Here is a 21902-nt window from a genome sequence, read left to right as displayed (position 1 = left end):
CCTCAGAGTTTAGGGCTCTACCTAAAAGCCCGCCATGGCGTCTCTGGGATTGGCGGGAGCGCCCGCCGCGGCGGAGTGCACGTACGGAGGGCGCAATGCGCAGTGGCTCTCGCAGGAGCTCCCCCGTCTTCTCTCAATGCAGGTATGGATCGATCTGTCACACGTATTGTCTTGTGATTTCTCTCGCAGAGAAATCTTCCTGGCAATGGTCTTGTTCTTAGCCGTGGATCATGGTCTTGGGATCGTCACGAGGCTTGCCACTATCAGTTTCGAGGGATTATGAGGTGAATGGCTAGCATTTTTCTCTCTTGGTTTGTATTGTTTTGGTTTATTTCCTCGAAGGTTTTCTAACATGACGAGACGCCACGAGCTGTTCATTGCCGAGACCCAAGGGAAGCTCCAGCTCCTCTCGGAAGGCTCAGTCGAGTCGATCAAAACGAAGCTCAAGGTTCGTATTGTTTTGATAAATCTCAACTTCTCTATTCTGTAGCTTTTCATCGCAGATTCTTTCTAGACATCCAGGAAACAAGCCAGAGCCGAGGAACGATTGCTACTGGCCTGCTTACATAACTAGAGCTGGAGAAAGCACGTCGATAGAGGTGTGTGTGTAGCTTTTTCTCTCAGGTACTGAATCTGTTCATGAATAAATAGGTGGTGGTCGATGTCGAATCGCATAGTCCTTTGCTCCTCTCGGATTTGCAGGCACGTACCTTTGACGTTCATTGTTGTAAGCTGATGAAACAATATGCAGGCTCTTTGCGTCGAGATGGAGTATGTTTGTTATGGTCCTCATGGACGGACAAATCATTCTCAACACGTCGTTCTTCCAACGCACTACCCCGATTCGCCTTCCAAGGCTTCGTAAGCAAGTTCCGAGTCTCATCACAGTTTTCTAATCTACTTTTGCTTTTAGGGAGGCGTTGAAGATACAGCCGATCTGCACACATCTTCTGTGCCATCTAGATGATCCTCTGGAGGTTCTTAAAAGGTGAGATACCTTTGACATGGTTAGTTTTTTATTTTTTATTTTTTCTGATCATGTACGCTGCAAAAGAAAAGATACGCGCTTCCATACGTCAAGCCGGGCGATGTCATCGCCATAGGAGAGACGCCACTTGCCATAATGCAAGGTAACTGTATGGAAAATAGCGAGCTGACATCCTTTCAGGGCGTTACCGTCATCCTACAAGCTTGCAACCTGGCCTTCTTGCAAAGCTGGTGTGTCGTCTCTTCCATCCAACATCGTCCCTCGCTACCGCATGTGGTATGCAGGTACATAAGCTTTCCTTTCCCAGTACATTACGCTTATTTCGGATAATCACAGGCTTTGATTGACATATCTGGGAAGCTCAGGATTGTCTTTGCGGTCGTCATTGCAGTTATTGCAAGGTAAGAAAAAATCGAATCATTCTTGACGATATTACGCGTTGCAGAACATTCGTAGACTATTTGGGCAGCGAGGCATGTTCTACCGACTAGCCGGGGCACAGGTACGACTCTGTGATTTTCATGCATGTTACTTCAGATTTTATTTTGCAGGCTAGGCTGATCGATGATGTTACCGGAACTCTCCCACCTTACGATCAATTCATAACACTTGGGCCGGTACAGTTTTTGCAAGATATTTTTTTCTCAAGATTTCTTCTTTGACCCAGTTTTCCTGAAGGTTCACACTAAAGCCACCGTGGATGCTCTCAAAGCTAAAACAGGTAATCGTGTGAGATGGATTGTCTAGCATTGTCTAGCTTACCTTCGCAGGATGTGAAGTGGCTGTCGTGGACGTGAACGATTTGAAGAAAGTCCAAATACTAGCCGTATGTAAATGGATGCTTGGCTTTGTTTTGGAGACCGATCCAACCTCATCGTGTGTAGGCATCCGACGGTGTGGACCACGACACCTTATCGCAAGCTTTGATCAACAATCCTGCTGGTGAGCTGAAAGATGGTTGCTCTTCGTTCACTGACTAATTGAAACGTTTGCAGGGAATTCGGATGAGCAGACACCCATTGTGATTGTCAGAGCATAAAACTCCGAAACACCGAACACCGGAAACAACGATCAGATTCTTTGTAGGGAGCAAAGACCATAGCTGCTGAACTTTGGCTCGCATATCATCCGGGCTGCTGCGGATTCTCCGTGAACAAAGGTATTTTAAAATTCTAAAACGAAAGCCCTTTTTACTAGAATGGTGACGATGTTCTCCACGGTTCGGCCATGGAAATGTTCGATCGAGTCGAAGCAAGGTTTGGCCAAAGGAAAGATCCGCGCCTGGTCGACGTGAATGGAATTATCTATACGAGCACTCCCTGAGGGCGATTACAGTTACGCGCTCCCCCCAGGTTTGTACATCTAGGTTACTTACTCCTCCTGAGCCATGCCCTCTTTTCTGTTCAGATGTGTTACGTGATCCGCAATTCGGCAAAGTGGGGCGGCCTTCAAAACAGGATTATGGCCTCGTCAAGGAGGAGCAGTCAGGAAACAATGCCGAGGTTCTCAACTTCCGGCCCGCATTGGCTGCGCCTCCGCAGCTTGTACATCCCGTGTTTGGAACCTTTCTGGACAGTGTAAGCACGGTCGCTGCATCCGCGTTTTGATGATGACGAGTTCGAAATGACTAGTGCGCTGCGGAGGCAGTGGAAGGAGTACCTTGGGCTGCATTTGGAAGATGAGTCGTGCACAGGGAAGAGAACAAGCATAGACTTGGGTATTCGGGAAGAGCGAGGCTCTTCTGGTACTCACAAAACTGGAGCGGGGCATGTCACTGGCGAAGACGGAGCCCCAGTCACACGCATTACTCAATTACAAGCTCTACTATAGCACTTGCCGGGAGGAGAGCCTGATACATGCTTCCCGGTACTCATCCTCGAGCGTGTTGGACAGCTGCTTCAGGTTGGTGCTGCTGAGGCCACCAGCCTCTGGCTTGCTCCTTCCCGCAGCGATTCATAGTCATGATCAGGGTGCACGGTGCGGTTGTTTGTGCGGCGGTGAAGCAGGCGGCTCTCGGGCTGCGGGAGTATTACCAACAATCTGGCGCTTTATGAATTCTGGGACGACAGTGGAACAAATGCATCCAGATAAGCGAGTCTATCTTGTCAAGCAATGCGAAGACTGCAGTGTTCAGCTGTACGGGTATGCAGTCCACAAAGCGTGGGTCGACGCACCCCCGATATATGGTGAACCTCGAGAGGTGCCGCGTGGCTGGCTAGCGGTGGTAATGGGATGCTGAGGAATGCTGGCAGCTTCTTTACTGCCACAGCGATGCGGAAAATCTCCGGGGCAAGGTGGTGGAGTGTCTAAAGGCTGCTCACCAGGTGAAAGTTGGCGAGACAAGCAGCGGGGAGGCTACGTGCGGCGTGCATGGCTGGGCTATGGAGGAAGGATTGCCAAGGGCACTGTATCCAGCGTTTATGAAACAACGAGATCAACTGGGCAGACGGAGTTGGAGCCAACAGGCCACCTCTTGTGATGCAGGCAAGGCGATTCTTCCATTCTTTCCATAAGTCTCGATGAGCTTGTTGGAGTCCAAGGTATCGATGGCCGTACGGGAAGGTCCATGACAGTCCTCGTACGGAGCCGACCTTTGCGCGTAGATGAGTATTTTATATTAGCACGACATGCAAACGAATAGATGCGAATATGTGCCGCCTGTTGACTCATATAAAGTTCCATCGCAGGCGCGCTGCGAAGGCCCGCGAGCGTGGATGGCGATCAATGCTCTCGCCTCAGGTATGGCACATTCTCTAGCGCCGATCAGTGCGGCATTGCAGCCAGCGATTCTTGAGCCATGCTTTGCAGGGCTGCCGCTGCCGCTTCTCACGATCATCCTCCAGCTCCAGCTCCAATGCGGCTCTTCGGGAATCACAAGCTCTTACCGGCGGAGGCTCCAAGCCTCGGAGGATTTGCCCGTCGGCAGCGAATTTCTGCGACCTCCTAATCTAGCAGGCTGTGGAAATGCGCCAGAACAGGTTTTCTTTGCGATAACTCCTCGGTTTGATTAGGACTTTGTGTTCCAGGTCCACATAACGCAAGGGAGTGTTACTGCGGATTCCACGATCGTTTCCTGGGTTACTCCGTCGCAACCTGGATCGTTGGCTGTAAGTTTTGGAAACGAGACCGCAAAGTACTCAAGGACGGCGACTGGAAACATCACAAGGTATAAGTACGCGAACTACACATCTGGCTACATCCACCATGTGAAGCTCACTAATCTCGAGGTGTGTTTGATATGATCTACAGTTTTCTGGCCGACTCACTGTTGTGTCCTTGTTTTTGGTTCTTGCTTCCTTGTCCAAAGTATGCTACGAAGTATTACTACAGGCTCGGCGATGGAGAATGCGCTCGAGAATTCTGGTTCGTCACTCCACCGAAATCTGGCCCCGACGTTGCGTACACATTTGGCGTCATAGGTTTGTGTCTATTATATCCGTTCGAAACCGACAACTGCTTCTGTTGCAGGAGATCTCGGACAGACGTATGACTCCCTCAACACCTTTCAGCACTACTTAAACAGCAGCGGACAGACTCTTCTTTACGTCGGAGACCTCTCATACGCCGATCATTATCCCTTGGACGACAATAATCGTTGGGACACTTGGGGTCGATTGGTGGAGCCGAGCACCGCGTATCAACCTTGGATCTGGACGGCGGGAAACCACGAGCTAGACTACCGTCCAGCAATCGTAAGCTAGTGCGCATTCTAGACTCTACCAGGTTATATAGCTTACAAGTTTCCGGCGGTGCTAACTTCTTCCAGAGCGAGGTGATACCATTCAAGCCGTATCTTCATCGCTATCAAACACCCCATCGTTCATCAAAGAGTACATCGCAGCTCTGGTATTCGATCAACAGGGCGTCAGCGCACATCATCGTGCTGTCTTCATACTCCGCATATGGTTTGCGAATGGTTTGCTGAACTAATGTTTCTTATAAGCAACGGTCGTGCAGGGAAATATACCCCGCAGTGGGCATGGCTGCAGAATGACCTCCAGAATATAAACAGGAAGAAAACCCCGTGGGTGATTGTTTTGATGCATTCCCCGTGGTACAACAGTAACACCCATCACTACATGGAGGGCGAAACGATGCGTGTGCAATTCGAAGCATGGTTCGTGCAATACAGAGTCGACATTGTGTTTGCCGGGCACGTTCATGCATACGAACGGAGTGTAAGTTTTGTTCTCTCTTTTCTTGCTTTCTCTTCTTAATGCTTTTGTGACCACAGCACCGCGTCTCTAATATCGAGTACAACGTTGTCAACGGCCAATGCTCTCCATCCCGCAACGAGTCTGCGCCTGTCTACATAACAGTCGGCGATGGAGGAAACATAGAAGGGCTCGCTGGAAAGTAGGTGGTTTTTTCTTAGTTTTCTCTTTCCGGCCCTGTGAGATTTATACGGACATTTTCCCAGCTTCACGCAACCGCAGCCAAACTACTCGGCATATCGCGAGGCGAGTTTTGGTCACGCAATGCTCGAGATCAAAAACAGGACGCATGCGTTCTACTATTGGCACCGTAACCAGGACGGAGAGGCTGTAAGAAGCGATTCGACTTGGCTCACAAACAGGTACTTTGAATCTTGAAGCTTCATCCAAAGAAAACCTGCATTGTTGCATGCAAGTGTAAAGCCTGGATAGTAGGACAAAAATTAGAGAAACAAATGTTCAGTTTCGCCCACGTGTGATTACAGGCATAATCATGTGAAAGAAGAGCGGTCTTTGCCAAGAAGAAGGCTGCCACTTTGAAGAAAGGAGAGGGACATTTTTTTTCGTTCAAGAGAATTGCAACTCTTTTTTCCAGAAATTTCCTGTTACTAACTCTCACAGTGAGGTTATTGAGGGATTCCATGCAAGCAAAAGATCTCTTTGGACACCAACTGAACTACTTCCCCCCCTCCCCCTGGTTTTGCAGCTGGTCTTCAAACACCAGTTCTTTGTTTCAGATACATTTGAAAGTACATCGAACATCCTCCCATTAACCTCCCAAATGGAGGGAGACCAAGACCATCCGCTCTTCTTCCTAATTCCTAATGGCACGTCAAAAAAAGATTGCAATAACTTCATCATATTGATTCTGCTTAAGTTTCAGAGTTTGTAGACCGAGTTTGAAGGCAATTTCCTCCAATACTTATGAGAAACTAAAAATATGAACTTACAATTTCACCTAGCAATTGATATTTGGCAATCCAAGTGACAGCAATGTAGGTCACAGAATTCTAACCTCCCACGTGGAGGGAGTCGCCCAATTGTCACCCCTCAAATTGGTATTATATGAAATAAATCATCATTAAATAAAGCACTTAAAATCCTGGATCTCTGCCTGGAATTTCTGTTTACCTTGTGCTTCAGTGTTTTTGGAGGGACTCACCACACACCTGGCCACATGGCAGAATATCAGTAGTGACATAAGCCAATAAGGCTAAGTTCAGTGATAGATAAAGAGGTCTATAGACCAAGATTTTTGGAAAGGAGTATCCTCCTAAATGCCAGAAGGGAGCTCAACTCTTGGAAGGCTAGAAGACGAGGAAATCCAAGTAGTGCACTTAGGTAGAAATCAATGAGGAAAAGTGAGATAAAGAGGAGATGGCAATAGGATTTCAGTTAACCTTCAATGGACCTATAAGAGGTGCTACAACACCATCATTAACAACAACCACATTAAAAACTAGACAGTCAGGAAGCTAAGGGAAATCCAAAGCTTTCTAGGAGCCATCAAATGACCACAAAGGGTGAGAGGAAAAATTCTAGAATTAAGGATTAGCATCTTAATAAGAGGAGTTGCCATATGATCTTCCCATATAAGGCTGGAGTGAATCACATAAGAAGAGGGTTTTGATTTTAGTTTGCATTTAGTAAATTATACCACAATGAAAAGTTCCTCAAAGTGGAAATGGATGGAATAGGGGCTGCTAGATTACAAAGGTTTGGGTATCTTCCTCCAAATCCATGTCCCATCCAACTTTACCTAAAATCCTCCCATTATCAAATCCTGAGTACTTTTATGCACAAGCAAGCTGTTGACTAGAGCCATTTCTTGTCCAGTGCCTAAGTGCTCATTTGAGATTTTACAATGGAATGCCAACCAGAAAATAGCTCCTATGGTGCTTTAGCCTTGCCATTATATTGTAGCTTGTGACTTGGGCATCTTTGCATAAAGAAAGGTTAAGTAATTTACACAATTTAATTTACAATCTGGGCATCATTAGATATGGATGTAGATTAAGATGTAGAGAAGACAATATATAATACTTATTACAAATTCTATGAATTCTTTATTATGCCATTTGGTTTATGTAATACTTTGGCTATGTTCAATACAATGATGGATAGAATATGTAGAGATTATTGTAAACAACTAAGTTTTCTATTTTACTTTACCACATTTTTTACCACTTGGAGGAGTCTTACTTAAATTCTATTCCTAATTTAGGGACTTGCCAGCCTCATGAATGGCTTCTATGCCACTTTAGCTTTGCACTTGGTCCAAGTGTTCTATATAGCCAATCCCACAACAAACACACAAAAGGTACTATTGATATATTTACCCATTATGCTAAGATTATGTCTATTCACCTTTGCTTCATTAGTAGTCTAGTGCCATAATTCTATCTTTCAAAGATTAGGCCATCTATTTATAAATAGTCTTCCCAAGACCACACTTTAGCATCTTTAGGATGCTTAAGGACATGAGGAATAACTTTTTCCAATATCCTTTCTTTAGTCCATACCAAATCCCTCTCCATCTATGACCATATTTACCAACATTGCCATTGGATCAAGGCTTGAAGACCCAACCACTACACCATATGACCATATTCTTGGTCACTATATAAGAGGATTGTTCTTCTTCCTTTCCATAATCTAGAACTTTGGGATGACATTTCAAAACACTATGGCTTTATGCAAGCTTTGTGAATACACTCCTCACCTTCCGTCTTAAGGTGCCCTAGCCATGTGGCTAGAATGATGTTCCAATGAACCATGCTAGATATCCAAGTAAGTAGTGCCACCCATACTTGGATTAGGAGTATTTACCATCCGATCTCCTAAGGGAGCTAAAGTCAGCTCTTAAACACTTCACTAAATTACCCTACTTATTTGTCCATGTTCACTTTAGCTTTGGACTTCTCAATGGTTATATCATCACCTATCAAATAGGTATAACTTTTTATGAGACACAAATCCCAGAGCCCCAAAAGTGAAGCCGAAAGGTGCCACACAATAGTGGACAAAGTGGAAGCCAAACAAAAGTAACACGTTTGGACTAAAACTGTAGCACATGTGATCATAGGATGAGGTTTAGATATATTGTCATCATGGATCCTTGGAACCTTGGGGGATAAATGGGAATAAAATAGCCACTAAGGGCTTTCTCATCAAGCAATTACCCTTTTTTCCAGTTAGCTTAAGGGAAGAGAGATAGGGTGTGTTGAGCAAATGGCACGAGTTCGATTCCCATTGATTAGTGGCTACTTAAAAATATAATATACTCTTAAGTAAAATATATTCCTACCCCTAAATTTGAAATCGTACGTATTAAGCATCCATGCGTACGTCTTTCCTCTTGTGTGGAGTATCCACGGATAAAAGTATCTACCGTGGGACTGCGTATTAAGCATCCATATGTACATCCTTCCTCTTGTGTGGAGTATCCACGGACAAAGGTATCCACCTTAGGACTGCGGTACGGGTGGATGACTAGTTGCCTCACATGGAATAGCTGGTCTACACAATGGAAGGATTAGTAAATTTAGTGCGGAAATGGAAGACATTGACATCTCTAAAGGGCAAGGGGGGGGGGGGGGTGAGTGTAGCATATGTGATCATGGGATGAGATTAAAATATACTGTCACCGTGGATCCTTGGAACCTTAAGGGATAAATGGGGATAAAATAGCCACTAAGGGCTTTCTTAACAAGTAATTGCCCCTTTTCCAGTTGACTTAAGGGGAAAGAGATAGGGTGCACTACAAAAACCTCCGACTTGAAAAGTTGAGAGCAGGAGTGGAACTTTCAATGAAGTGCTCAAGGAATGAGCATAAAGCAATAAGTGAGTTTCTAAAAAAGGGACACAAGAGGATCAACATATGACACATGGAAGTGTCGAAATGGAGTCTGAGATAGAGTCCAAGATGGACCTGAGATGGAGTCCAAGATGGAGTCTGAGATGGTACCAAGACCGAGACTGAGATTGAGTTCAAGTCTGAGACCGAGACTAAGTTTGAGGCCAAGTCCAAGTTCAAGTCTGAGTCCGAATACTAATATAAGTTATTGGGTGAAAGCCCAAAGTGATCGTCCCTCGGGGAGGGGGCTACATGGGGTTCCAAAAGTATGGTAGGGAGAGTGTAAGGGTTAGACTCTAGTGGAATTAGTTTGGCCAGAAAAGGTCAATATAGCCCAAAAAAGTTATACCCACGTGTTGAATGATGATTTAACCACTAGGAAGTTCAAAGCTAGAATGAATACGGATAGACAAATGGGGCAACTTGGTGAAGTGTTCAAGAACAGGCTTTAACTCCCTTGGGAGATTGAATGGTTGATGCTCCCAATCAAAATGTGGGTAGCACTATCTACTTAGATACATAATGTGGTTTATCAAAACTTTGTTTTAGCCACCTAACTAAGGCACCCAAAGGTAGATGGTGGAAAAGAAGAAAAGCAATCCACTTGTGTGGTGACCAAGGATGTGGTTATATAGCAAAGAACTCCTAGAAGTCATTGAGACATAGTGGTTGGGCTTGTGGGTCTTGACCCAGTGGCAATATTGGCGAATGTAGCCATGGATGGAAAGGGGCTTAATAGGGACTAAAAAGAGGATATTGGGGAAGGTTGTTCTTTATGTTTGTGAGCATTTTAAGGATATTAAGGAGTGGATCTAAAATGATCACTCATAGACGGATGGTCCAGTCTTTGAGAGACAGGACTGTGATGTAGATGGTGTTGGACCACCAGTGTGGACAACTATAGGGGCTATAGGGGGTTCCAAAAGTATAGCAAGGAGAGTGTGGGGGTTGGACTTCAGTGAAATTTGTCTAGGAAAGGCCAGTGTGGCCCAGGAAGGCTATACCCACGTGTTGGGTGATAATATAACCATTAGGAATCCAAGGATAAAGTGAATACGGATAGTAGTTTAGTGAAATGTTCAAGAGCTAGCTCTAGCTCCCTTGGGAGATTAAATGGTCGATACTCCCAATCCAAGTGTGGGTAGCACTACCTACTTGGATATCTAGTGTGACTCATCGAAACTTTTCTCTAGCCACCTGGTTAAGGCACCCAAAGGTAAATTGTGGGAAGAGTACCTATGAAACTCGTATAGAGTCGTAGTGTTTCAAAATATCATCCCAAAGTCCTAAACTATGGAAAGGAAGAGGAGTAGTCCACTTGTATGGTGACCAAGGATGCAGTTATATAGCAAGGAAGTCCTAGAAGACATTGGGACATAGTGGTTGAGCTTGTAGGCTTTAACTTAGTGGCAATATTGGTGAATACAGTTGTGGATAGAAAAAGATTTGGTGGAGATTGAAAAAAAGATATTGGGGAAGGTTGTTCCCCATATTTATAGGCATCCTAAGGATGCTAAGGAGTGGATCTAGGATGATCACTCATGGACGGATGACCTAATCTTTAAGAGATAAGACTATGATGCAGATGGTGTTAAACCATTGGTGTAACAAAGGTGAATGGGTATGGCCTTAGTGTAATGGGGTGATATGTCGATGGTACCTTTAGGTGTTAGTCATGGGATCGGACACATGGAGCACGTAGACTAAGCATAAAGGTTGAGTGGCATAGAGGCCATTTTCGGGGCTAGCAAGTCCCTAAATCCAAAATAGAACTTATGGAAATTGAGAGTGAAACTCCTCCATGTAGTTGAAGTTGTGGTTAAATAACTAAAGTAGAATGAAAAAATTAGTCACTTACAATTTGGTATTGGAGCTTTTATTGGTGGTCAAGTATATCACCACTTGTCTTGGCATTGAAAAGTCCCAAAAGTGGGCCTATCCTCAAAAAGTAGCATAACAAAAGGGCATAACTTTCCATCTTACTTCATAAGTGAACATGTTAGCAATGTGATGGATAGAAAGGGGCCAATTTGCGAACAACTTTGGGATTGTAGCATATGTGATTTTCACCCTTCATTCTATAGTGATTTACCATAGGATAACCACAAAGCGGAACCTAAACCCTCCATATACCATGTGTCATATGCCATGTGCCACATGCCACGTGTCTAAAGGACAGTGGAACAAAACTGCCGCAAATGTGACTTCGGGTATCGAAAGTTATCTATCGGCTGTTCTTTTGGATATTCTTTCCTTATTGCTATGATAGCAAAAAGTTGATATTGCTGGATCCTTTATTAACCCCTTTTGTTCAAGTGTTAGTAAACTAGACTTTGCATCTGTACTTGGCAAAACAAGCATAAGGACGGAATTCCTAAATGTCTATTTAGCCAAGTATATGTTGCCTAGCTTTTTATACTTGTAGCGCATGTGATCATGGGATGAGATTTGGATATACTGTCACCGTGGATCCTTGGAACCTTGGGAGATAAATGGGGATAAAATAGCCACTAAGGGCTCTCTCATCAAGCAATTGCCCCTTTTCCAGTTGGCTTAAGGGGAGAGAGATAAGGTGCGTTACAGTTGGTATCGGAGCAAATGGCACGGGTTCGATTCCCATTGATTAGTGGCTACTTAAAAATATAATATACCCTTGAGCAAGGTATATTCCTACCCCTAAATTTGAAATCGTACGTATTGGGCATCCATGCGTACGTCCTTCCTCTTGTGTGGAGTATCCACGGACGAAGGTATCCACCGTGGGACTGCGGTACGAGTGGATGACTAGTTGCCTCACATGGAATAGCTGGTCTACACAATGGAAGGATTGGTAGATTGAGTGCGGAAATGGAGGTGCTGGTTCCCCTTGGCTCAGTAGGGGTTGTTAGTCAATAGTCAATGAGGACATTGACATCTCTGAAGGGGGGGTGAGTGTAGCGCATGTGATCATGGGATGAGATTTGGATATACTATCACCGTGGATCCTTGGAACCTTGGGAGATAAATGGGGATAAAATAGCCACTAAGGGCTCTCTCATCAAGCAATTGCCCCTTTTCCAGTTGGCTTAAGGGGAGAGAGATAAGGTGCGCTACAATACTCTATCTTGCACTAGCTTGACAAAAACCCTCATATATTGAGACTAGTCTCTTAATATTGCTACATGATAGTTTACCGTGTCTGCTAAACACTCTTGCTATCATGCCCTTTATTTTAGTCTCATTTCAGTCCTAAATGCTATTTATGGAAAGTGTCTAGATTTATTTATTTGGCATATTTACGGAATGTGGAGATGAACACAATAGTATTCGTCCCATGTCCAAATTCGCAATCTAAGGATATTTTATATTTAGTAAGTTTAGAGCTTATCCTAGAGACTAACTCCTAGTACTAAAGGAGGCTTGGGGTGAAAGCCCAAAGTGTGTGTTCCTCAAAAGGGGGGGTGGTGGGGAAGTTCAAATGTATAGTAGGGATAGTGGGTAAGTTGGGCATGGCTAACTAACCTAAGGTATAGTCTAGCTCATGGTTGCATGCTTGTTCTTGTTTTGCATCTAACTTGGGTTTAAGCTTAAGCTCCATACCATGCTAGTTGGTGGAGTACCCATGTCCTCGCTTTAGGCTACTGGTATGCTGAAATAACATTAGACTCCATTTAACTTCTTTTTGCGTGTTGATCCTAGCATTAAGATGTTAGATACTCTAGGATTGTTCCAAATTGCTCCATGCTCCTGTCCCTTTTAGGCTGTACACTCGGGAGTCATTCCCTGCTCCAATGCAATTACTCTTTGGCTCTATACTAAGAGTTTGGCTCTGTTCCTTCATTCAATGGCCTAAGGGCTTAAAACTCGGGTTCCACACCACTATCCTTTGGACACGTGGCATATGACACATGGCATATGGAGGGGGAGGGGGTTCCAAAAGTATACTAAAGAGTGTGGGGGGGGAGCCAATTTGGTTAGAAAAGGCTAGTGTGGCCTAAGAAGGCTATACCCACATGTTAGGTGATAATATAACCACTGGAAAGTCCAATACTAAAGTGAATACGGATAGATAAGTGAAGTAGCTTAGTGAAGTGTTCAAGAGCTGGCTCTAGCTCCCTAAGAGATCGAATAGTCAATGCTCTCAATCCAATTGTGAGTGGCACTACTTACTTAGATACTTGGCATGGCTTATTAGAACCTTGCTCTAGCCACCTAACTAGGGTACCCAAAAGCAGATGATGGGAAGAGTACCCACAAGGCTCACGTAGGGTTGTGGTGTTTCGAAATGTCATCCCAGAGTCCCAAACTATGGAAAGGAAGAAAAGCAATCCACTTGTGTGGTGACCAAGGATGTGGTTATATAGCAAGGAAGTCCTAGAAGTTATTGAGACATAGTGGTTAAGTATATGGGTCTTGACCTACTGACAATGTTGACGAATACAGCCGTGGACAGAAAGGGATTTGGTAGGGATTGGAAAAGGGATATTGGGGAATGTTACTCCCCATGTTTGTGGGCATTCTAAGGATGCTAAAGAGTGGATCTAGGATGATCACTCGTTGACAGATGGCCCAATTTTTAAAAGATGGGACTATGATACAAATGGTGTTGGAGCACTAGTGTAACAAAATTGAATGAGCATGGCCTTAGCATAACAGATTAATATATTGGTGGTACCTTTGGGTGTCGGTTATAGGATCAGACATGTGGAGCATTTGAACCAAATGCAAAAGTTGAATGGCATAAATGCCATTCTTGGGGCTAGCAAGTCCCCAAATCTAGAATAAAAATTATGGAGGTTGAGAGTGAAATTCCTCCATATGGTCAAAGTTGTGAGTGAAATTCCTCCATATGGTCAAAGTTGTGGTTAAGTAACTAAAGTAGAATGGAAAAATTAGTTACTTACACTTTCCTTAGTCACACTGACCTTTCTTCACCAAACTAGTTCCACTAGAGTTTTCCTCTTACTATCCTTTTGGAGCTCACCAAACCACTCAACGTCTAGGAGACGATTACTTTGGGCTTTCACCCTCGGACTTAGACTTGGTCTCGGTTGCAGTCTCAGTCCCAGTCTCGGTCCCCATTTCGGACTCCATCTTGGATTCCATCTCAGACTCCTTCTTGAATTCTATGTTGGACTCTATCTTAGACTCATTTTTAGACTCTTTGACTCCATCTCAGATTCTATTTTAGACTCCTTAGATTCCATCTTGAATTCCATCTCAGACTCCTTGAACTCCTTCTCAGACTCTATCTTAAACTCCATCTCGGCCTCTTTCTTATACTCCTTCTTGAACTCCTTCTCAAACTCCATCTTAGACTCCATCTCGGCCTTTTTCTCAAACTCCTCCTTGAAGTCAATCTTGACACTTCTTCATATCATAACACTTGCCATATTTGTGTCCTTTTCTAGAGACTTGTTCACTAATTGTTTTGTACTTGTTCCTTAAGCCCTTCTTTAGGAGTTCCACTCCCTCTCTTGACTTTCTTAGTCGGAGCTTTTGATCCAAGCGTGTTATGCTTGTTGAATTTTTTCTTCAACCACTACCATATAACACCCTTTCGGCTCTACTTTGGGGCATAGGGATTTATGTCTCACAATTATTTAGATATATTTGTTGTTATATTGATGATATTCTAGTCTTCAATGAAACATTGGAACAAAAAACACTTGGAGTTAGTATTTTAGAAGTTATTAAAAAGACAAACTATATGCTAAGAAGAGTAAATGTGTATTTAGTCAATTGCATGTGAATTTTTTCGGGCATATAATTAGTAGTGGTGTAATCGAGGTGAATCTAAAAAAGTTGGAAGAAGTGAAGTTTTGGGAAGTCCTGACCACTATATCAAATGTTCATTCTTTTCTTGATTTGGCAGGATATTATCAAAATTTTATTGCAATTTTTACAATTTTGTTTTTCTATTGATTAAGTTAATGAAGGGTAGTATAATGTTTTATTGGACACCAATTTGTTAGTGTGCTTTTGTACAGTTGAAGGAGATCTTGACCATGGTTCATATTCTCATGATCTTAGATCTTGATTAACCCTTTGAAGTGCATTTTGATGCATCTAACTATGCTATAGGTGCTATGTTATAGCAAAATTGTGACAATGCAAGTGGTGTTACACTAAAGTGATTGTCTCATTGCATTTTACTTTAAGAAATTGGATGAAACCCAATGAAGATGGCCTATACATGAGATAAAAAATGCTTATTGTAGTGTTGGCATTGGAACATTGAAGACATTATTTGGATGGATATACAAAGGTTTATAGGGATAGTAACACATTGAGCTACTTTGCAATACAACCAATACTTATGCAAAAGCAAGTTCGTTGACAAAAGAAGCTCATTAGATTTGATATTGAAATCATCTAGAAACCTGATACAAACAATATTATTCCGGATCTATTGAGTCATTAGGCTTAGTTTTGGGCAATATTAACAATCAATTTAGACTTGTTAGAGGATGTTCTAGCTTCATATGGAAGTGATCTGTTGGCAAAGGTGATATTGCACTATGTAGAGTTGTTGAAGTAGAACCTTAATAGTGATACAGCGAAAGTTGTTAGTCATACCAATGCAAAACTTTACTTCTCAATTAAGGATAAGCTTAAATATTATAGGCAAGAAAGATTGTATCTTGCAATTATTGTTTCTGAGGGACATTATAATGTTCCAGCAACAAGACATGGCAATAAATAAAAGACTCTTGCTTCATTGAAAAAGGGATTTTTTTAGTCTAGTATGGAAGATGATATAACAGATTATATTCATTATTGCCCTAATTATCAGTAGTATAAGTGAAGAATTGAAAAGTAGGTTGGGAAGTTGTAATGTATTCTAGCACCAATATGGTCATTTTAGAGTGTGACATTCAACTTTGTCACTTGCTTGCTAAAGTCTAAAAGTTATAACACTTTGATAGTGGTTATGAATCGATTGTCAAAGATTACGCACTTCATTCCAACTGTGGAAACAATGAATGCAAAGCAAACAACCAAACTCTTTTTCCATGAAGTAGTATTGGTTTATAATCTTCCCAAAGAGATTATCTCAAATAAAGATTTAAGATTTAAGGGAAAGTTTTGGGGCACACTATTCTAGTTATTTGGTACCAAGCTGAAATTCAATACAGTTTATCATCCTCAAATAGATGGGTAAACCAAACATATAAATGCTTAGCTTGAGAATTATTTATAGTACTATATTGTGGTGAACCAATACGATTAGGTTGGGCATTTCGACACAATAGAATCTATTATAACAATATATTTCACAATACTATTGGTTGTTTTCCATGAGAGATATTGCAAGGGAATATTCATGGGGTTCCTTAACAAATTGTTATATTGAAATTAATGTCCAAAATATTGGTCTTAGCCATTGAAACTTATGTAGAGTAGTTATGCCAAGGTATCTAAGGTGATAGGTAAAGCTTATGGTAGGTATTAATATGATAAAAATTAACATTATTGGGATGTAACCTATCATATGGGAACTAAATTTGGTTATCCTCGTAAAACTTGAATGCTAAGGGATCTTTGTCCCAAAAGTTATTACTAAAATATATTAGTTTCTATTGGGTGTTAAAGTAGGTTGGTGATGTATCCTATCAATTAGATTTTCCTTCAATATTCATAATGTATTTCATGCCAATTTATTAACTTTGTACACTATGGATGTTGCATGCCAAGGGGAGATTTGTCTACAACCAAATGTATGAAGTTGAAAGCATTTTGTTATGTTGTCAAAGATGTGGTGGTCACACCAAAGAATATTTAATTAAATGGAAAGCTTACCCATCTTGTGAATTAATATAGGAACCTCTTAGTAATCTTACATATGCCTGTGAGCTTGTTATAAAGTATGAGAATTGTACTAAAAATTAAAAAATTATAACAAATCAATAAACTAATACACTTTAATCCAAAGTTTCTTTTGTTTGTCAGTTTTAGGTCAATTTTAGTAGGTTGACTCAATGCATGGGTTTAATTCACAACCATGGAGATAATTATTATAGATTGATCACAAGTCCTTGCCTCTCTCTTGTTGACCCATTTTTAAGAAAGGGGCATGGTCATATAAACAACTTTATCTATTAGTTTATAATAGTTATCTAAATCTTCTCAATAGGGTTAATTTATTCTCAGGGGAATTGGGTCTCTAGGTTTCTCTTTATATCCCTATAGGGTTGTATCATTCTTTTGTAAGCGAAGTGGTACCCTAAGTAGTAAGGGTGGTTATTTCTTTATCAGTGACGATCAGAGAGTGTTTGAGTTTTAGTGTTTTTGGATGTAGAGAAAAAGTACTTCTCCCACTCATTTAAGTTAGTATGTTTCTCACAAAGTGTGTTTTCTATTAACTTTTGAAATTGTTTCCATAAAAATATTGATCTTCCCTAAAGGGGGGAAACTATCACAAATGTGACTTTGGGTATCAAAAGATATTTGTCAATTAGTTTTTATAAACACTCTCTCCTTACTACCATAATGGCAGGAGATTAATACTCTTTTATGGTTCCTTTTATAATTTCCACCCAATATACACTTGATTAAATAAGCATAAGGATAAAATTCCTAAATATTATTAGTCATGCATATTTTACCTAATTAGAGGAATTTGTTTCCTAATTTGCACTTGCTAGTGTCGGAAACCCCTATTATTATGTAATAGTTTACCATATCCACTAGATGCTAACCATGGCATCATTTGCAACAATTACAGCATCTTCTATAACACCAACACTTCACTAATCCACCAAATCTTCACAATCTACTTAAGTAGCCTTTCAAACTTTGGAGGTAGTTCTTCCCAACACATAGGAGCTCTCTAGCTTGCAACACACAATAAAGTTCTAGCTTTTGTTGTGAGACCACTATTGCCCTCCTTCACTCTACTATATGATGTTTGGCTCTAGAGGGCAACATAACTAGCTTTATTAGCATCTTTGGACTTTTTTAGGATTCTCTCCACCCAACTACACCAAGTGGCTCCCAGCATCACCACCAACTTGTAGTGAATTTTTCCTTGTCTTTGCTTTTACCTCTTTTCTTCTCTTATAATCCCATGATAGAGCAAGTAGAAGCATGGATTTTCAATTCAAGGTTGCATCAACCCCTCTTACCTAGAAGCTTGAGCATTTTCCAGTTTATTTCTCAAGGTTCACTACATTACTGCATTCCACACATTACCACCACCATTCTCCATCACTCACAGTCATCATCCATTCATCCCTTTACTTCAACACTGTTTCTTACTCACTACAGTTTCACTTTCCAACCACTTTTCTCACCATTTGCACATGAATTTGGGGACCTCGTTTAGCATCAATAAATGCAGAAAACTAACCATGAAGCAGCCAAATATAATATGCCAAACTCAAGATATAAAGGTGACTATCTTAATTCAGTGGATTTGAGAAAATCCAAGACACTTAGCAGCTGAGGTCAGTTGAACCTAATGCACATAGAAGACCATACACTATTATGGGCAGATGTTTATTCCCCTTCCCGATTAGCTCCTTCAGCACAAACAATTATCCATACAGACACTGATAAAGACTGGGCTTTTTCTTCTCCCACAATAAGCACATAAGCTGTAGACCACTTCAACAATTTTCAGAGGCTCCCAAATCTCTTCCACTACCACTACGTCACAATTAGCTATCACATTTACTCATAATCCATTCATTCAGCTGCCATCTTTCATTGCTCTACAATTACCATTTATGGGCAACACATTTACTCTACCTATGTCCTTTGGACTGAGTCCAACCAGGCAACTGTTGAGGAACTTTCTAGAGGTGAAGAGACCTTGAGGTGGAATTCTAGGTAAGTAATTGTCCTCATTTTGGTTTCATATTTCTTTCTTATTCCCTTTCTCTTTTTTGCTTTGTTTCCTACTTCAGTTTGGGTAGAGTGTCAAGTAAGTTTTTCCCTTTTGTGGTTTTTTATTCTGGAACTTTTCATTGCTCACAAGCCACTCTCCAACATGTGAATGACCAATTGCAGAAGAAGATGCAAGAAAATCAACATCAAGCAATTGAAACACTTACTGTCTAGCATGGTTGGCTAGTGGATGTGTTGGGACTTATATGAGAGAAACACAATTTAGAAGCTCTTTCGAGAATCTCACTTAAAATACTATGCATATCCTTAACAAGTGCCAAGGGATTGTGCCAGACTCAATTGTGCACAAGAAACCCACGACTACCCCAACATCATGCACTCTGTCAACACTGTTGTGAGAAAAAGTAAAAAGGAAACACAAGAAAAAGCAAGTAGAAGGACTTGCTCTCACCAAGCCCACCCCCCCAAGTGCCAGTAGCCTGGGCTCTTAAAACTCTGAGGTAGTTACACATTCTGTTACTACCACTTTGTATTTTCACCATATAAATATTTACATGGTCTCTCCACAATATGGCTTCGGAAGGGTAGTAAATCCTCACATTCGTGTTCTTGATGATCCTGGCACTAGTGACTTAACTACGAGGCTGTACGCTTTGCTTTTTTCTCGCCCCAGCCTCATTAATCCGAGCAAGCACCTTAGAATGGTTGCTCTTCGTTCACTGACTAATGGAAAGGTTCTCAGATGAGCAGTCAGAGCAATAAAACTAGAACATCAAAACTATAAAGAGCTTCACAACGTCCTCGTTGTCATAGCTGCTGAAGCATGGCTCTCACTTTAGCTCGAATATCATCCGGTACTTCTCCCTCGACCCCCTGGCCATTTGTGTGATGGTGCTTCCTCTTTCGCTCGTGTCCATTTTCAACCTTGTCATCCCGCAGCCTCCTCCGCTCGTCTTTCTCACTGGACTTCTCTGAGCTATTGTCCCCCGGGCCGCCACCTTCTCTCACAAGCATCTTTGCTCTCTTCAACCTCTCGGCCTTTATATCCGCCTTGATCTCCTCCTCCGTCCTGCTCGTGGCCTCCGCGACAGCTTTCCTTGGCTTCTGGATCCCTCGGGTTGCTGCCAGGACTGCCGCTAGAGCATCATCGTAGCTCATCCCAGACTGCTGTTGCTGGTTCCAATCGATACCTCTGCTGCTCGACTCGATGTCCTTGACGAACTCGTCCTCACTGGAAACCACTGGAAGACCGCCCCGTGCCCCGTGAGGTGCTGTCTTGGTCTCATCCCTTGGGGGAGGAACATCAAACCGAGTGCTTCTCCGTCTTTGCCGGCTATTTACTTCCTGGGAGGAAGAACTCGAGCTCGCCTTGAGGTTCGCCGGTGGCTTGGACGCTTGTCTATGCTTGCTTAAACTCGATCGCCGTCTCGAGGTAGCCTGTGATCACAAGAGAGTAAGAGAGTAAAACTTCACTGGACTGGAAAGAATGAGAAGGAAACAAAGAGAGAAAGCTACCTGGTCAGCGTTTTGCAGCATCCTCAAGTAGTAAGGATGATACTCGTGCCATGGATGGAGAAAGTGGAAGCGCTCGTCTGACTTATCCTTGTCCCGGACAACGTCCTCGAAGTCCTTCCCGTTCCTGGCGATGAACTCCACCATCTTGTCGATGACCGTCTTAATGTATGGAGGTGGTTCCTTGATAGTTCTGATCTCCACTGTTGGTGGCAAGCTCAAGCTCTTGTCATTCTCTTCGTCGTTCTCTCCGTAGACTTCGCCCAGCAATCTCAGTCCTTCCGCTGGTTTCGTGATGGAAGCGCTGCCAAGCCGTGATGGCGGTGGCGGTGGAAAAGATCTGAGCATCGCTCCTGTCACCTCCGGGTGATCCACCAGGTACCGGAAGTAAGGATGGAGAACGTGATCCGATAGCAAGAATCCAAACTTTGGATTGCCTGCCTGCTTTACTTTGAGGATAACTTCGGCCTGTCCACCACGCTCGCTGACAAACTTGGCAGTCCCGCTGATGATCTGGTGTATCTTCTGGGACCTAGGCTGGAAACACAATCCACAAGATCCACAAGTTAGAAAGCTTCAGAAAAGAAAGAATCAAGGAAGTAGACTTCTAGCTTGGAAATTTTAGATAAGGTGTTCTACCCATTACCAGCACGCATCCCCTCGCAATCACACACCTGTGTGTGCCATCAGTTTGCCAATTCAAAGCCATTAATTCTCCACCATACCAGCACAGCGCCAGCAATCTTCCATGCTAAAAACCACTGCAACTCGAGAGAACGGCTTAGACGAGAAAAAAAGAGTGCTTTTGATTCTCATGCGCCCGTGGGGAGTTTCTACTTACAAGGTGAGGCTGCAAATGGTCCGGGACGGGAAAGCCAGGAACAAAGAGCGCCTCCTCTTGGTCGGGTGGCGGCGGTTGCTTCTCTTTCTCTTTTTCGCTGTCTTTCTCTTTGGGATAGTCGAAGGGGACGCTGGTGTAGAGGCCAGAGGTGGAAGCCGTGGCTCCATCGTTCCCAGCTTTATCTACAAGCAAGTAAATAAATCCGAGTCACACACAACGAAGAAAACCACACGCTTACCTCTTTCAAGCTCGCGGCTAGCCTCGTGGAAATCCCTATACCGCTCGTAATCGAGCTCCTCCTGCGAAATTCCTTCGTCCACGGGGCTGGAGTGGCGGTGCCGGCGCTGGAAAACACTGGCGTCGTGGATCAAGTGGCGGACATCGTAGCGATCCATGAGAACGTCGGCATCCTCGCTCCAGGGGACCAGCGCCTCGTCCGAGGCGACGAATGCAGCTGCGGGATCGTCGTCGAAGAGCCTCGTGTGGACGCCAGTCACCACCAGATCGATTTCCATGGCCGCGCGCTCTCGCAAACCCTGGAGACGCGATTTTGAGAAACCCTAACCAAGTGTGCTATCGCCGTGATTCGAACCCCAGACCCCTTGGAAATTTTACAAATTTTCATCATTTTTTTTTTTTTTTTGCGTTCTTGTACAGAAA

The 21902-nt window shown here is 42.9% G+C and overlaps 3 protein-coding genes across 3 annotated transcripts; 2 read left to right on the top strand and 1 right to left on the bottom strand.

Moving 5' to 3' along the window:
- The first annotated feature begins 21 nt into the window (after positions 1 to 21).
- LOC112346945 lies at positions 22 to 1709 on the top strand. The gene is made up of 13 exons (XM_024676968.1): positions 22 to 142; positions 190 to 284; positions 343 to 448; positions 504 to 599; positions 652 to 702; positions 752 to 861; positions 914 to 988; positions 1060 to 1130; positions 1169 to 1272; positions 1325 to 1389; positions 1434 to 1490; positions 1540 to 1605; positions 1667 to 1709. The coding sequence occupies exons 1-11, from the start codon at positions 35 to 37 to the stop codon at positions 1477 to 1479; spliced, it is 927 nt and encodes a 308-aa protein (XP_024532736.1). The 5' UTR covers positions 22 to 34; the 3' UTR covers positions 1480 to 1490; positions 1540 to 1605; positions 1667 to 1709.
- Positions 1710 to 2029: 320 nt separating this feature from the next.
- On the top strand, positions 2030 to 5747 carry LOC9640509 (purple acid phosphatase 2). Its single transcript, XM_002972092.2, has 10 exons — positions 2030 to 2340; positions 2396 to 2565; positions 2620 to 3966; positions 4015 to 4215; positions 4296 to 4407; positions 4457 to 4680; positions 4755 to 4893; positions 4946 to 5166; positions 5223 to 5344; positions 5409 to 5747. The coding sequence occupies exons 3-10, from the start codon at positions 3616 to 3618 to the stop codon at positions 5578 to 5580; spliced, it is 1542 nt and encodes a 513-aa protein (XP_002972138.2). The 5' UTR covers positions 2030 to 2340; positions 2396 to 2565; positions 2620 to 3615; the 3' UTR covers positions 5581 to 5747.
- A 13820-nt stretch (positions 5748 to 19567) lies between these two features.
- LOC112346946 (splicing factor, suppressor of white-apricot homolog) lies at positions 19568 to 21808 on the bottom strand. The gene is made up of 4 exons (XM_024676974.1): positions 21481 to 21808; positions 21243 to 21424; positions 20405 to 20938; positions 19568 to 20326 (listed from the first exon to the last, which is right to left on the bottom strand). The coding sequence occupies exons 1-4, from the start codon at positions 21755 to 21757 to the stop codon at positions 19697 to 19699; spliced, it is 1623 nt and encodes a 540-aa protein (XP_024532742.1). The 5' UTR covers positions 21758 to 21808; the 3' UTR covers positions 19568 to 19696.
- Between the last annotated feature and the right edge of the window lie 94 nt (positions 21809 to 21902).

The sequence above is a fragment of the Selaginella moellendorffii genome, unplaced genomic scaffold, assembly GCF_000143415.4.
Source record: "Selaginella moellendorffii unplaced genomic scaffold, v1.0 SELMOscaffold_18, whole genome shotgun sequence".
NCBI lineage: Eukaryota > Viridiplantae > Streptophyta > Lycopodiopsida > Selaginellales > Selaginellaceae > Selaginella > Selaginella moellendorffii.
The sequence above is the reverse complement of the archived record's forward strand: the minus strand, read 5'-3'. Positions and strand labels throughout refer to the sequence as shown.